Source organism: Felis catus, chromosome B2, assembly GCF_018350175.1.
Source record: "Felis catus isolate Fca126 chromosome B2, F.catus_Fca126_mat1.0, whole genome shotgun sequence".
In the NCBI taxonomy this organism is placed as follows: domain Eukaryota; kingdom Metazoa; phylum Chordata; class Mammalia; order Carnivora; family Felidae; genus Felis; species Felis catus.
The window spans coordinates 31,025,710-31,042,952 of NC_058372.1; the positions used below are offsets into that span (position 1 = coordinate 31,025,710).

Below are 17,243 nucleotides of genomic sequence, written 5' to 3' on the forward strand. Positions count from 1 at the left end.
CACTATTTCAAAACTAAAACATACTTATTTAGGTTAAATAATTTTATTTTGAAAAATATGGTAAGTGCAAAAAAAAAAAGAAAAATAGTTAAAAACTATTATCTCATTGTAAAGTTATCTCATTGTAAAGAAGATAACCGTTAACATTTAATAGAAATCATTTTTGTTGTTGTTGTTCTTTATCAGTGGCTCTCAACTTGGGAGGTACAGGCATCTCTAAGAGATCTTGTGGCTTTGGTTCAATGCCACCACAATAAAACAAATATTACAATAAAGCTAGTCAAAAGAATTTTTTGGTTTCCAAGTGCACATAAAAGCTGTTTATACTATTCCATAGTTTATTAAATATACAGAAGTATTATACCTAAAAAACCAATGTAATACTTTAAAAATACTTTTTAACCATCATCTAAGCTTTCAGCGAGTCACAATCTTTTTGCTGGTGGAGAAGGTTACTTCAATATTGATGGTCACTGATTGATCAGGGTGGTGGTTGTTAAAGTTTGGAATGGGTTTAGCAATTTCTTAAAATAAGACAACAATAAGTTTGGCTGTATAAATTCACTCTTTCATGAGTAATTTGTCTGTAGCATGTGATGCTGTTTGATAGCATTTTACTCATAAAATAATTTCTTTCAGAATTGGAGTCAATCCTCTTAAACCCTGCTGCTGCTTTATCAACTAAATTTATGTAATATTCTCAAGCCTTTGTCAATGCAACAATAGCATCTTCACCAGGAATAGATTCTATCTCAAGAAATCACTTTCTTGGGGCACCTGGGTGTCTCAGTCGGTTAAGCGTCTGACTTTGGCTCAGGTCATGATCTCATGGTTCATGGTTTTGAACCCCACATCAGGCTCTGTGCTGACAGCTCAGAGGTTGAAGCCTGCTTTGGATTCTGTGTCTCCTCTCTCTCTGCCCCTCCCCCACTCATGCTCTGTCTCTCTCTTTCTCAAAAATAGAACAAAGATTCTGAGAAATACATAGCAGGTAAGAACAAAAAGAATAAAAACTTGAAGGAGGTCTAAAACAATTGCAAGTAAGCCCTTGGAGATATTTTAGGAGCATGATGGATAACAAATAGGAGCAAATTGACAGCAAATGAAATGGCAGTAACTGCCTAAGAAATAGTTCAATGTTAGTATAAGTAGACCTCATTTTATTTCACTTCACTTTGTAGCACTTCACAGGTACTACATTAAAAAAATTTTTTTAATGTTTATTTTTGAGAGAGAGAGAGAGAGAGAGAGAGTGAGAGAGAGCTTTTTTTCCTAAGTTTCAACAAAGCACAAGTATCTAGGATTATAGTCTCCCTTCTGGAGATTTGATTTAATCCTCATTATTTGAATATCTCTTCCTTAGAAATGACCCTTTAATCTGTACTCTTAAGTGGTTCTCTCTTCCCTTCTGAGATCTAGCTTGTATCTATAATGACATCTCTCTTCAAACTGAACAATTTATTATCTTTCTCCCTGTGGATTTCCCTTCTGTGATTGGTGTTTTCATGTTATCAGTTATCAAATACCAAATTGGAGTCATCTTGAGTTTCTCCATGTCACATATATTCAGTTTGTCGTCCAAGTCAGTTCATTTCTCTTTTGAAATGTTCTCACATCTGTTCCTTTCATTTTATTCTTATTGCCTCCAAATGAGTTAGGTTGTTGCCTTTTTCTGGCTGTATTACTACAATAGTCTTCTAGCTGATCTCTGAGTCTCCTTTCTGTTGTCTAACCCACCAGATTACTCTTTCTGAAAGACAGCTCAGCTTATACCTTGCCTATCAAATAATGAAATAAAAGCTCAAGTCCCCCTAGAACTGTAGTTTCTTATTCCCATCCTGTTTTCTTTTAATACCCTCAGTTTTATACCACCCCCCCATTTGTCATAGTTTTTACTATGCTAATATTTTTACTTAAAAATTTTTTAATTGACTCACCTTTTAACTTAATCTCATCTTAATTTGTAATTCCAAAAATCATGGGTTTGATGGGTTGGATATACATTTGTTAATTCACATAAAAGTAAATATTAAATATTAATATTAAAATGATTACTCGGGGACAGCTGAAATCATCTACATCAGCAGGGTCCTCATCTCCCTTTGTGTCTTTTTCCTTGGGAAAATTTATTGCACACAGATTCTCTGCTCTACTCTCTGCCTTTAAAATAGACTTTCCATATTCTAAACTTTTACTTTTTTTCTCTCACTTCCTTTCCCAGTCAATTCAATTTAGTAAACATTGTGGTAAGCACTGAGGGTGGAGAGCATGGTAAGATATAGATCTTCCTTCAAGGAGTTTATACTCTAGTAATGGAGTTACTAATACAGGGGCCTCAAACGACATACAAACCCTATCCATCTTCTTTTGATGCCTAGCTCAAATTCACTGCCTGTGAAAATCTTTCATGTATTATCCCTATCCAAAGGGATTTTCCTCTTCTGAATTCTTTCTTATTGTATTTACTGCTCTGAATCATTTTAAAAATATTTATATATTTTAAATGTTTTTAATGTTCTTATTTATCTACTTGATAAAGATATTTTTGCATGCCTTTATGGATATTGAACTTAGTAGGGGCCAAGTAAATAGCTATTTGGTTAGACAGGGAAATACCACACTTCTTTGAGAAAAATAACTCTACATTGCTTTAATCAGAGTTTTAATTAATTTTTACTTAATTGTATTTTCCCAGCAATGGTTCATAATGAACATACATTTTGAAAACTTGTGTTTGGAAACTGAAGTTTGAGACAGAGATGTAAATAGAAGCAATCTCTGAAAGATCTTCTTCCAGATTACAAGCAAAGGAGCAGAAAATTTGTGACTAAAGAGAATGTAAGGAGTGTATCATTCTAACCTACATCATAGAAGACTGGGAGCTAGTTTTGAAGTTTATGTGTTAGAGCAAAATTATTCAATTCTGTTTTTTTAGTTTATGAAATCTAGTGTTATTTTTTCTTTAGTGTGATCTTTTTTTTTTACTGCCCATTTTCTTTCCATAACCTTCTTTTGGGTCTATGTTCTTCTTGTCCTCTTTACCCACTTTTTTTTTTGTCCTTTTTTTTTTCATAGAATCTCCTTTTATATCCTCTGTCTTGTCTTCCTCTTCCTCCTTGGACTTGTCCTCTGTCTTGTCTGGATCTCCCTCGTCCTTGTCCTCTGTCTTGTTTTCCTCTTCTTCCTTGTCCTCATTCTCACCTTCCCTTATGTCCCCATTTCCCTTCTTGTCCCTATCATCTGTCATGTCTTTATCTCCAATATTGCCCATATCCTCTGTCTTGTCCTCATTTCCCTCCTTGTACTTGTCCTCTGTCTGGTCTTCATCTCTCTTGTCCCTATCCTCTATCTTGTCTTCATATCCATTATTGCCCATGTCCCCTATCTTGTCTCCATCTCTCTCCTTGTCCTCATTCTCACCTTGCTCTATGTTCTCATCTCCCTTCTTCTCCCTGTCCTCTGTCTTGTCTTCCACTCCCTCCTTGTCCTTGTCCTCTATCTGGTCCTCATATCCTTTCTTATAGTTCTTTTTGTTTTTTTCCTCTTCCTTGTATTTTTTCTCCTTTAAGTCCTTGTCTTCCTTCTTGCCTTCATCTCCCTTCTTGTCTTCATCCTCCTTGTCCTCATCTCCCTTCTTTTCCATGTTCATCCTTTCTTCTTCACCTTTATATTTTTCACCACCTCCTTCCATTGATTGGACCTTATCTATTTCTTTTTCCTTATTCATGCCCTTCTTAGTATCTTTTCTTTTGTCCTTTGTTTCTCTTCTCTCTTCTTTACTCTGAGTTTTCTTAGGAAGCTCTTCAACTTTCACTCCAGTTTTCTGTTTTTGTCTCTTTTCATAGGTCTTCTCAAGGCTACTTACTCCTCGCTTCTGCTGCCATTTAGGACCACTCTGGCTATTTTGTAAAGGGACTCCCTGAATTATCAAATAAATATCCTGTTTTGGGGTCATATTCCTTGCTTCTCTAGTGCCACTTTTTACTTCTGATTTTGAATCTTCTTTCAAATTACCTGAAAATATAACAGATAATATAATAAAAGTGCATAATTCATTCATATCTTAGTTTTTCTCTATTGACATTTTTTGCTATCAAACACTTCTACTTTGTTTTAAGGTTGAGACAATAAATTTGTTCTCCCAATAATATAAAATTTGTGAAGGATACACATACAAAGGATCAGGAAAGAGGTTCTTAGAATACAGACTTTTCAGGAATTAAACCAAGAAAAGGAAAAATACAACACAAAGGAATTGGAAATTCCTCAATAGAACATGACTAGAGTGTATGATTAGAGATGTATGCTGAAAAGAAAAACTGTTTCTGAGAAAATTTATATTATTATATAATATTTATATGATTCCTTAAGGAAGCTCCACCTCCCTTTGAGTGATAAAGAGAATTACTAAGCCAGCAATTTGAGAGACAATGAGGCTGGAACTTTCCTTAGCTATCTCATATGTTTTCAGGAACTCTGCTTTAAAAGTGATTTAGAGATAGTAGCATTACTTAAGGTGGCAAAACAGTTGGTTCTTGTAGTACCTGTGTCAAGAAAAGGAATATTTATTGCTGTGTGATCCATAGCAAGCTAAAATTAATATTTTTATAGAAAGGAAAAATAGAGCACGATAACTTGTTTTATTGAAGTCCAGATTCCTTTGGTTAATCATTTCATTATTAACTTATCTTTTAATTGATTTTGAGTGTTTGTCTATATTAAGTTTCAATGCATCTTTCCATATTTAATCTAGAGCAAATAGGACAAGTAGTTACCAAAATATGATAGATAATATAATTTAAGCAAGTAATGAGAGTTAGGAGTCTCCCCAAATTGGGAATGGGTCAAGAGTTTAATGAGAGCCCATATGTTATGCATCATAGTGGTAGCCCTTGGTAAGAGTACCAGATATTTGTCACTGGACACACAGATTTATTCAGTTGTTTCTGCCCACCAGTGTATGTACTCTTTAATTGGCTCTTCTCTTTGGCTGTAGTCTAGGTGGATGTTTTGAGTTTGGGTGTTGCATTATCTGTATTGGGCAACCCCCATCCACATTTCCCCCACTATCTATTCTATTAGTAAAGGAAAATTAACACTTGGGGAGCTGGAACACACAGCAGCTTAAAAGTTTTGGGAATCAACGATGTAATTTATGAAACTGGACAGGTGATGTTGAGGGTAAAGAGATGAGGGAGGATATTATGAAAGACATTTTCAACAGGGCTTCCAACCTGGATGGAATGTGGGAATTGTGGAATAGGCCTGTTGTTTTGAGAAGGCTTGTTAGACTGGATTCAGGATAACAGAGCAATCATTGGACGAGTTTAAAAATATTTGAGTTCTATTACTTATTATGTGGCCTTTGCCAGACACTTTTAATCTTTTTGTATTTCAACTTTTTCGTATGTACAATGGAGTTAAGAATACTGGCCTTGTTTACCTCATAGAGTTATGCAAGGACAATGTGAGAAAAAGCACATCGATGAGTTTTTAAAATTGCTAAAATAATACACAACAAATATATTTGAGGTTAACAACTCACAACACAAGAAGAAATTCTGTCAAACATAATACAGTGGTCTTTTAACTTAAAAACATTTCAGGGTTCTGTGTCCACAATATTGATTGGTATAATCATTTAAAAGTTTGAGTAATATTTCATTTATATAAACTCATAATTTTAAGCCAATGTCCTATTGATGAATATTATTTGCAAACTTTATTGTAAAAATGATGCGATAAGCCATCGAATACATATACCTTTGAAAAATTGTTCTTTTTTTTTTGAGAAAAAAATCTGTAAATATGTTAGTCAAAGTACATGCACATTTTGTATTTTGAAACATATTGTCAGAAATATAAATACAACCAACCCCCCCAAAACATTATGCTTTGTAAATCTTTCCAATCTTTCACGAATAGCTTCTTTAAAAAGCTCTTATTTATTTGTATTTCTTTGATTAACTAGTATTTTTGGATTTAAAAAAATTTTTTTTAATGTTTATTTATTGTTGAGAGACAGAGAGAGACAGAGCATGAGCATGGAAGGGGCAGAGAGAAGAGATACAGAATCCGAAGCAGGCTCCAGGCTCCGAGCTGTCAGCACAGAGCCCGATGTGGGTCTCGAACTCACAAACCGTAACATCATGCCCTGAGCCAAAGTTGGATGCTTAACCGACTGAGCCACCCAGGCGCCCCTAATTTTGGATTTTTAGCATTCATTGTTTGATATATTTCCTGTACCTTTTGCTTTATTTCTTTTATTCCCCAGAGATCATTATATACTGAGGCTATAATATTTATATATTATATTTATCATGTAAATTATATTAAATATTAATAATGAATAAATTTTTATACAATTATATTTATATTTGTAATATTATATTGTTATATAACATTATTATGTTTACACTATTTATAATTTTTAGTATTTATTTATTTTGTCTATTCATGATTTCTAACCATTTCTTTTTTTCTTCTTTAAAAATTTAATTTAATTTATTTTTTTAATTGACATCAAAGTTAATTAGCATATAGTGCAACAATGATTTCAGGAGTAGATTCCTTAATGCCTCCTACCCATTTAGCCCATCCCCCCTCCCACAACCCCTCCAGCAACCTCTGTTTGTTCTCTATATTTAAGAGTCTCATATGTTTTTGCTCCCCTCCCTGTTTTTATATTATTTTTGCTTCCCTTATCTTATGTTCATATGTTTTGTATTTTAAAGTCCTCATAAGAGTGAAGTCATATGATACTTGTCTTTCTCTGACTGGTTAATTTCACTTAGCATAATACCCTCTAGTTCAATCCATATAGTTGCAAATGGCAAGATTTCATTCTTTCTGATTGCTGAGTAATACTCCATTGTTTATATATACCACATCTTCTTTATCCATTCATCTGTTGATGGGCATTTGGGGTCTTTCTATAATTTGGCTATTTTTGATAGTGCTGCTATAAACAGCAGTTGGGGTGCGTGTGCCCCTTTGAAACAGCACACCTGTACCCCTTGGATAAATACCAAGTAGTGCAATTGAAGGGTCATAGGGTAGTTCTTGTTTTAATTTTTGGAGGAACTTTCATACTGTTTTCCAGAGTGGCTGCACCAGTTTGCATTCCCACCAGCAGTGCAAAAGAGATCCTCTTTCTCTGCATCCTTGCCAACATGTTGTTGCCTAAGTTAAAGTTAGCCATTCTGACAGGTGTGAGGTGGTATCTCATGGTGGTTTGATTTGTATTTCCCTGATGTTGAGTGATGTTGCGTGTTTTTTCACGTGTCGGTTGGTCATCTGGATGTCTTCTTTGGAGAAGAAGACATCTATTCATGTCTTTTGCCCATTTCTTCACTGGATTGTTTGGTTTTTGGGTGTTGAGTTTTATAAGTTCTTTATAGATTTCAGATACTAACCCTTTATCTGATATGTCATTTGCAAATATCTTCTCCCATAATACGGTTGCCTTTTAGTTTTGCTGATTGTTTCCCTTGCTGTTCAGAAGTTTTTTATCTTGATGAGGTCCCAGTAGCTCATTTTTGTTTTTGTTTCCCTGCCTCCAGAAACGTGTTGAGTAAGAAATTGCTGTGGCCAAGGTCAAAGAGGTTTTTGCCTGCTTTCTCCTTGAGGATTTTGATGGTTTCCTGTCACGTTCAGGTCTTTCATCCATTTTGATTTTATTTATTTATTTATTTATTTATTTATTTATTTATTTATTTTCAACGTTTATTTTTGGGACAGAGAGAGACAGAGCATGAACGGGGGAGGGGCAGAGAGAGAGGGAGACACAGAATCGGAAACAGGCTCCAGGCTCTGAGCCATCAGCCCAGAGCCCGCCGCGGGGCTCGAACTCACGGACCGCGAGATCGTGACCTGGCTGAAGTCGGACGCTTAACCGACTGCGCCACCCAGGCGCCCCTTGACTTTATTTTTGTATATGGTGTAAGAAAGTGGTCCAGGTTCATTTTTCTGCATGTCACTGTCCAGTTTTCCCAGGAAAACTTACTGAAGAGACTGTCTTTATTCCATTGGGTATTCTTTTCTGCTTTGTCAAAGATTAGTTGGCCATACGTTTGTGGGTCCATTTATGGGCTCTCTATTCTGTTCCATTGATATGAGTGTCTATTCCTGTGCCAATACCATACTGTGTTGATGCTTACAGCTTTGTAACAGCTTGAAGTCTGGGATTGTGATGCCTCCAGCTTTGGTTTTCTTTTTCAAGATCGCTTTGGCTATTCGGGGTCTTTTCAGCTTCCATACACATTTTAGGATTATTTGTTCTAGCTCTGTGAAGAATGCTGGTGTTATTTTGATAGGGATTGCATTGAATATGTAGATTGCTTTGGGTACTATTGACATTGCAACAATATTTGTCCTTCCTATCCAGGAGCATGGAATCTTTTTCCAATTTTTTGTGTCTTCTTCAATTTCTTTCATAAGATTTCTATAGTTTTCAGTGTATAGATTTTTCACCTCTTTGGTTAGGTTTATTCCTAGGTAGTTTATGTTTTTTTTGTGCAAATGTAAATGGGATGGATTCCTTGATTTCTCTTTCCGTCACTTCATTGGTGGTGTATACGAATGCAACCGATTTCTGTGCATTGATTTTATATCCTGCAACTTTGCTGAATTTATGAATCAATTCTAGCAGTTTTTTGATGGAATCTTTTGGGTTTTCCATATAGAGTATCATGTCATCTGAGAAGAGTGAAAGTTTGACCTCCCCCTGGCCAATTTGAATGCCTTTTATTTCTTTGTGTTGTCTCATTGCAGAGGCTAAGGCTTCCAATACTATGTTGAATAACAGTGGCGAGAGTGGACATCCCTGTCTTGTTCCTGACCTTAGGGGAAAAGCTCTCAGTTTTTCCCCACTGAGGATGATATTAGTGTTGAGTCTTTCATATATGGCTTTTATGATCTCGAGGTATGATCCTTCTATCCCTACTTTCTTGAGGGGTTTTATCAAGAAAGTATTTTTTCATATGCTTTCTCTGCATCCATTGAGAGGATCATGTGGCTCTTTTCCTTTCTTTTATTGATGTGATGAATCACAGTAATTGTTTTGCAGATATTGAACCAGTGCTGCATCCTAGGTGTAAATCCCACTTGGTCATGGTGAATAATTTTTTTAATGTATTGTTGGATCCTGTTGGTTAATATCTTGTTGAGGATTTTTGCATCCATGTTCATCAGAGAAGTTGGTCGTTAATTCTCCTTTTTAGTGGGGTCTCTGGTTTTGGAATCAAGGTAATGGTGGCTTCATAGAAAGAGTTTGGAAGTTTTCCTTCCATTTCTATTTTTTTGGAACAGTTTCAAGAGAATAGGTGTTAGCTCTTCTTTTTTTAAAATATTTTTTAATGTTTATTTTTGACAGAGAGAGACAGAGCATGAGCAGGGGAGGGGCAAAGAGAGAGGGAGACAGAATCCAAAGCAGGCTCCAGGCTCTGAGCTGTCAGCACAGAGCCCAACGCTGGACTCAAACTCACAGACCGTGAGATCATGACCTAAGCTGAAGTCAGACGCTCAACCGACTGAGCCACCCAGGAGTCCCAACTATTCCTTAAATGTTTGGTAGAATTCCCCTGGAATGCCATCTGGCCCTGGACTTTTTTTTGGAAAGAATTTTGATTACTAATTCAATTTCTTTCCTGGTTATGGGTCTGTTCAAATTTTCTATTTCTTCCTGTTTCAGTTTTGGTAGTGTAAATGTTTCTAGGAATTGTCCATTTCTTCCATATTGCCCATTTTATTGGCATATAGTTGCTCATAATATTCTTTTATTATTGTTTTTATTTCTGCTGTGTTGGTTGTGATCTCTCCTCTTTCATTCTTGATTTTATTTATTTGGGTTCTTTCCTTTTTCTTTTTGATCAAACTGGCTAGTGGTTTACCAATTTTGTTAATTCTTTCAAAGAACCACCTTCTGGTTTCACTGATCTGTTCTACTGTTTCTTGTGTTTTTTTTTTTTTGTTTTGATAGCTTATTTCTGCTATAATCTATATTATTTCCTGCCTTCTGCTTGTTTTGGCTTTTATTTGCTGTTCTTTTTCCAGCTCTTCAAGGTGTATGGTTAGGTTGTGTATCTGAGACCTTTCTTTCTTTTTTACGAAGGCCTGGATTGCTATATACTTCCCTCCTATGACCACCTTTGCTGAGTCCCAGAGGTTTTTGGCTGTGATGTTATCATTTTCATTGGCTTCCATATACTTTTTAATTTCCTCTTTAACTTCTTGGTTAGCCCATTCCTTCTTTAGTAGGATGTTCTTTAGTCTCCAAGTATTTTCTATGTTTCCAAATTTTCTTGTGGTTGATTTTGAGTTTCATAGTGTTGTGGTCTGAGAATATGCATGGTATGATCTTGATCTTTTTGTACTTGTTGAAGTCTGCTTTGTGTTCCAGTATGTGATCTATTCTGGAGAATGTTCCCTGTGCACTGGAGAAGAATGTATATTCCACAACTTTAGGATGAAATGTTCTGAATATATCTGTGAAGTCCATCTGGTCCAGTGTGTCCTTCAAAGCCATTGTTTCCTTTGTTGATATTTTGTTTAGATGATGTGTCCATTGCTGTAAGTGGGTGTTGAAGTCCCCTACTATTATGGTATTATTATCAATGAGTTTATGTTTGTGATTAATTGACTTATGTATTTGGGTGCTTTCTTATTTGGAGCATAAATGTTTACAATTGTTAAGTCTTGTTGGTGGTTAGACCCATTAATTATGATGTAATGCCCTTCTTCATCTCTTGTTACAGTCTTTATTTTGAAGTCTAGCTTGTCTGATATAAGTATGGCTACTCTGGCTTTCTTTTGTTAACCATTAGCATGATAGATGGTTCTCCATCCCCTTACTTTCAATCTGAAGGTGTCTTTAGGTCTGAAGTGTGTCTCTTGTAAACAGCATATAGATGGATCTTGTTTTCTTATCCTTTCTGTTAGCCTATGTCTTTTGATTGGAGCATTGAGTCCATTGACATTTAGACTGAGTACTGAAAGCCATGAGTTTATTGCCATTATGTTTGTTGTACAGTTGGAGTTTCTGGTGGTGCTCTCTGGTCCTTTCTAGTCTTTGTTGCTCTTGGTCTTTTTTTTTCTTCATCTTTTCTCCCCTCAGAGAGTACCCCTTAAAATATCTTGCAAGGAGGGTTTAGTAGTCACGAATTCCTTTAATTTTTTTTTGTCTGAGAAACTTTTTTTTTATCTCTCCTATTTTGAATGACAACCTTGCTGGCTAAAGAATTCTTGTCTACATATTTTTCTGATGCAGCACATTGAATATATCCTGCCACTCCTCTGACTTGCCAAGTTTCGGTGGATAGGTCTGCTGCTAACCTGATCTCTCTTCCTTTATAGGTTAAGGGCTTTTTTTTCCCTTGCTGCTTTCATGATTCTTTCCTTGCCTGAGTATTTTGTGAATTTGACTATAATATGCCTTGTTGATGGTCGGTTTTGTTGAATCTTATGGGAGTCACTGTGCTTCCTGGATTTTCCCCAGGTTAGGAAAGTTTTCCACTATGATTTGCTCACATAACTCTTCTACCACTTTTTCTCTGTTTTCATCTTCTGGGACCCCTTTGAGTCTAATGTTCCTTTTTAATGAGCCACTGAGTTCTCGAATTCTTAAATTGTGCTCTTTTGCCTTAGTCTCCCTTTTTTTTCTGCTTCATTATTCTCCATAAGTTTGCCCTCTATATTGCTGATTCACTGTTCTGCCTCATCCATCTTTGCTGCCGTGACATCCATTCGAGCTTGCAGCTCAGTTATAGCATTTTTTATTTCATCCTGACTAGTTTTCACTTCTATCTCTGCAGAGAGGGATTCTAATCTATTTTCGACTCCCACTGGTATTCTTATTATGGTGATTCTAAAATTCTGGTTCGGACATCTCACTTGTATCTGTGTTTATTAAGTCCATGGCTGTTTCTTTCTGCTCTTTCTTTTGGGGTGAATTTCTTCATTTCATCATTTTGAAGGGAGAAAAGGAATTGATGAGAAAAAAAATTAAAATTAAAAAATTAAAAACAACACACACACATACAAATCAAATAAATGATGGTAGATTCTAGGTGTGTTTTGGTGGTGACTGAAAGGAGCTTGATAGATTAGGGAAAAAGGGAAAAAGAAAATAGAAAAACATTTGAAAAGTTGAGAAAATGAATACAATGAAGTGGAATAAAATGAAATGATGGAAGTAAAATAGAATTTGAAAAAATTACAAATGGAAAATCACAACACACATCTGGCACCAAGCTTCACCTTTAATGAACTTGTTCCAGCACCAGCAAACGTGGTTGTTCTCTGGGATCACCTGGGACTGGGTGGCCTCACAACCTCTACCAAATGTCTTTCCAGCACTGGAACTTCTTCTCCCCATATGGCCTGAGAACTTTCTAGACCCTACTCTGCTCCTGGGGATTCACCCTTCCCACCAGAACACTGCCAGGTATTGAGTTGCAGAGTTTCAGATGCTGTTCTCCCCCCTGTTTATAGAGTCTTGATGGAATTTAAACCCTCTCCTTTCTCCCTTTTTAGTTCAGTCCCTGTGGCTGTTTCCACATTTCCACTTTTCTTTCCAGCTGCTTTTCGGGGGGTGCTTTCCCCAAATTCTCCCCCTATCTCCTTCCTCTCTCCGCAAGCAAAAACAGTTCCCTGCTCTCCGCAGCTTGTCTCTCTCCCAGTTCACCTCTTTGCACTGCATACCTGCTGAGTTCTGTGGTTCAGGTTGTGCATATTGTTGTGTTAATCCTCAAATCAGTTTTCTAGGTGTACAGGATGGTTTAGTGTTGATCTGGCTGTATTTCATGGATGTGAGATGCAAAAAACAAAAACAAAACAAAACAAAAAACAAACAAAACTTCATTGCTATTCTGCCATCTTGGCTCCTCCCTGGTTTCTAACAATTCCTTAAGTGGATTATTCACTTTTTGGGTGTTGAGTTTGCTAAGTTTTTTATAGAGTTTGGATACTAACCCTTTAGTAGATATGTCATTTACAAATATATTCTCCCATTCTGTAGGCTGCCTTTTAGTTTTGGTGATTATTTTCTTCTCTGTGAGAATCTTTTTATTTTGGTGAAGTCCCAATAGTTGGTTTTTGCTTTATTCCTTTGCCTCTGACTACGTGTCTGGTAAGAAGTTGCTACAGCTGAGGTCAAAGTGGTTGCTGCCTGTGTTATCCTCTAAGATTTTGATAGTTTCCTATCTCACATTTAGGTCTTCCATCCATTTTGAATTTATTTTTATATATTGTGTAAGAAAGTGGTACAGTTTAATTCTTCTCTATGTTGTTGGCCAGATTTCCCAAAACCATTTTTTGAATAGACTCTTTTTTCCATTGGATATTCTTTCATGTTTTGTCAAAGATTAGTTAACCATATAGCTGTGGGCCCATTTCTGGGTTCTTTATTCTGTTTCATTGATCTATGTGTCTGTTTTTGTGTGAGTACTATACTGTCTTAATGATTATAGCTTTATATTATAGATTGAAATCCAGAATTATGATGCTTCCAGTTTTGTTTTTATTTTTCTGGATTGCTTTGGCTATTCAGGGTCTTTTGTGTTTCCATACAAATTTTAGGATTGTTTGTTCTAGCTCTGTGAAAAATGCTGGTAATATTTTGATGGGGATTGCATTAAATGTGTAGATTCCTATAGGTAGTATAGACATTTTAACAGTATTTGTTCTTTCAATCCCTGAGCATGGAATGCTTTTCCTTTTCTTTATGTTCTCTTCAATTTTTTTCTGTACTTTTCAGAGTATGGATCTGTTGTTTTTTTTAATTTTTTTTTACATTTATTTATTTTACATTTTATTTATTTAGACAGAGAGACAGAGCACATGTTGGGGGAGGGGCAGAGAGAGAAGGAGACACAGAATCGGAAGCAGGCTCCAGGCTCTGAGCTGTCAGCACAGAGCCTGATGTGGGGCTCGAACTCACAAGCTGTGAGATCATGACCTGAGCCAAAGCCGGGCACTCAACTGACTGAGCCACTCAGGTGCTCCTCAGAGTATGGATCTTTTACCTCTTTGGTTAGGTTCATTCTCAGGTATCTAGTTGTTTTTGGTGTAATTGCAAATGGAATCAATTCCTTGATTTCTTCTTTTGCTAATTGGTTATTGGTATATAGAACTGCAACAGATTTCTGTACTTTTATGTCATATCCTGCAACTTTGCTGAATTTATGTATTAGCTCTAACAGTTTTTTATTGGAGTTTTTTGGGTTTTCTACATAAAATATAATGTCCTCTGCAAATAGTGGAAGCTTGACTTCTTCTTTGTCAGTTGGATGCCTCTTATTTCTTTTTATTGTGTGATTGCTGAGGCCAAGACGTATGAAGTAGTATGGTGAGAATGGGCATTCTTGTCTTATTCCTGACCCTAGGGGAAAGGCTCTCAGTTTTTCCCCAGTGAGGTTATTAGCTGTGGGTCTTTTGCATATGGCCTTTATGATGTTGGGGTTTGTTCCTTCTATCCCTACTTTCTTGAGGATTTTTACCAAAATTTGATGCTATAATTTGTTAAAAGATTTTTCTGTATCTGTTAAGAGGATTGTGTGGTTCTTAATCCTTTCTTTTATTGGTGTGCTTTATCCCATTCATTGATTTGCAAATATTGAACCAGACCTGAAGCCCAGGAATAAATCCTACTTGATCATGGTGGATAATTCTTTTAATGAATTGTTGAATTTGATTTGCTAGTATCTTTTTGAGGATTTTTGCATCCAGGTTAATCAGGGATATTGGCCTGTAATTCTCCATTTTGGTGGGGTCTTTGATTTGGAATCAAGGTAATCCTGGCCTTGTAGAATGAGTTTGGAAGTTTTCCTTCCATTTCTATTTTTTGAAACAGTTTGAGAAGAATATGTATTAACCCCTCTTTAAATGTTTGGTAGAATTCCCCAGGGAAGTCATCTGACCCTGGACTTTTGTTTATTGGGAGATTTTTGATTACTAATTCAGTTTTTTGCTGGTTATGGTCTGTTCAAATTTTCCATATTTTTCTGTTTTAGTTTTGGTAGTGTGTAAGTTTCTAGGAATTTATCCATTTCTTCCAGGTTTCCCAGTTTGTTGGCATATAATTTCTCATAGTATTCTCTTATAATTTTATTACTTTAGTGTTGGTTATAATATCTCTTATTTCATCATGATTTTATTTGGGTCCTTTCCCTTTTCTTTTTGATAAATTTGGCTAGGGGGTTATCAATGTTATGAATTCTTTCAAAGAACCAGCTCTTAGTTTCTTTGATCTAGTCTACTGGGTTTTTTGTTTGTTTGTTTGTTTCTATATCATTTATTTCTGCTCTAGTTTTTATTTACTTTCTTCTGCTGGCTTTAGGCTTTATTTGCTCTTCCTTTTCTAGCTCCTTTAGGTATAAGTTTAGGTTGTATATTTGAGAACTTTCTTTCTTCTTGAGGTAGGCCTGTGTTCCAATATATTTCCCTATAATAACTGTGTTTGCTGTATTCCAAAGGTTTTGGACTATCGTGTTTTCAGTTTCATTTGCTTCCATGTATTTTTTTCTATTTCTTCTTTAATTTCTGGTTAACAAATTCATTTTTAGTAGGATGTTCTTTTTTTCTTTTCTTTTTAGAGAGAGAGTAGAGAGAATATGAGCAGGGGGAGGGCCAGATAGAAAAAGAGAGAGAATCATCAGCAGGCTCCATGCCCATGCTGAGTCCAACTTGGGGTTTGATCTCATGACCTGAGCCAAAAGCATGAGTCAGACACTTAGCTGACTGCACCACTCAGGTGACTTTTGTAGGATGTTCTTTAACCTTCAAGTATTTGTTGTCTTTCCAAAATTTTTCCTGTGGTTGACCTCAGGTTTCATAGCACTGTGATCTGAAAATATGCATGGTATTATCTCAATCTTTTTACACTTGTTGAGGGCTGATTTGTGACCCAGTATGTGATCTATTCTGGAGAATGTTCTCTATGCACTAAAAAATGTGTTTTCTGTTGCTTTAGGATATAATGTTCTGAATATATCTGTTAAGTCCATCCAGTCCAGTGTGCCATTCAAAGCCATTGTTTCATTGCTGATTTTCTGCTTAGATGACCTGTCCTTTGTTGTAAGTGGGGTATTAAAGTCCCCTCCTATTATTGTATTATTATCATTGAGTTTCTTTAAGTTTGTTATTGATTTATATATTTAGGTGCTCTCATGTTGGAGGCATAAATATTTACAACTGTTAGATCTTCTTGATGGATAGAACCATTCATTATGAAATAATGCCTTTCTTCATCTTTTATTACAGTCTTTGTTTTAAAATCCAGTTTGTATGATATAAATATGACTTCTCCAGTTTCCTTTTGGTGTCCCTTAGTATGAGAGATTGTTCTCCATTCTCTCACTTTCAATTTGTAGATGTCTTTAGTATAAAATGTGTTCCTTGTAGGCAGTATATACATGGATCTTGCTTTTTAAAATCCATTCTAATACCCTATGTCTTCTAATTGGATCATTTAGGCCATTGACATTCAGGGTGATTATTGAAAGATATGACTTTAGTGCCATTGTGTTACCTGTAAATTTGGTGTTTCTGGGATGTTCTCTGTTCCTTTATAGTCTTTGTTGCTTTTGGGTTTTTTTGTCCCTCACTCTAAGAGTTCCCTGTAATATTTCTTGTGGGACTGGTTTAGTAGTTAGTTTTTAGTAGTTTAGTTTTTGTTTGTCTGGAAATCTCTCCTTCTGTTCTGAATGGCAGCCTTGGATAAAATATTCTTGGTTGCATATTTTTCCCATTCAGCACAGAAGTGCCCTTTTGACCTACCAAGTTTCTGTGGAAATATCTGCTGCTAACATGATCTGTCTTCCTTTGTAGGTTAAAGACTTATTTTTCCTTGTTGCTTTCAGGATTCTTTCCTTGGCTGTGTATTTCATTAATATTATATGCCTTGACGATGGCTTGCTTTTGTTGAAGTTAATGTGAGTTCTCTGTGCTTCTTGGATTTGATGTGTGTTCTTCCCCAGATTAGGGACGTTTTCAGTTATAATTTGCTCAAATAAACTTTCTTCCCCCTTTTCCTCTCTCTTCATCTTCTGGAACTCCTATGGTACAAATATTATTCCATTTTAATAAGTTGCTGAGTTTCTTAAGTCTGCCTTCATGATCCATTATCTTTGTTTCCTCCTTTTTTCAGCTTCATTATTTTCCATAATTTTATCTTCTACATCACTAATTCGGTCGACTGCTTCATCCGTCTTTGTTGTTATGGCATCCATTTAAGTTTGCATCTCAAT

General features: G+C 35.8%; 1 protein-coding gene across 34 annotated transcripts in view; it reads right to left on the reverse strand.

The window, feature by feature from the left end:
* Positions 1 to 2,635: 2,635 nt before the first annotated feature.
* TSBP1 (testis expressed basic protein 1) overlaps positions 2,636 to 17,243 on the reverse strand; it is a 220,018-nt gene continuing 205,410 nt past the window's right edge. For all 34 annotated transcript variants that reach the window (XM_045057354.1, XM_045057353.1, XM_045057351.1 and 31 more), the window contains one exon: positions 2,636 to 4,014. In XM_045057354.1, coding sequence (XP_044913289.1) covers positions 2,963 to 4,014 — 1,052 coding nt within the window. In that variant the 3' untranslated portion in view covers positions 2,636 to 2,962. The remainder of the gene's footprint in view (positions 4,015 to 17,243) is intronic.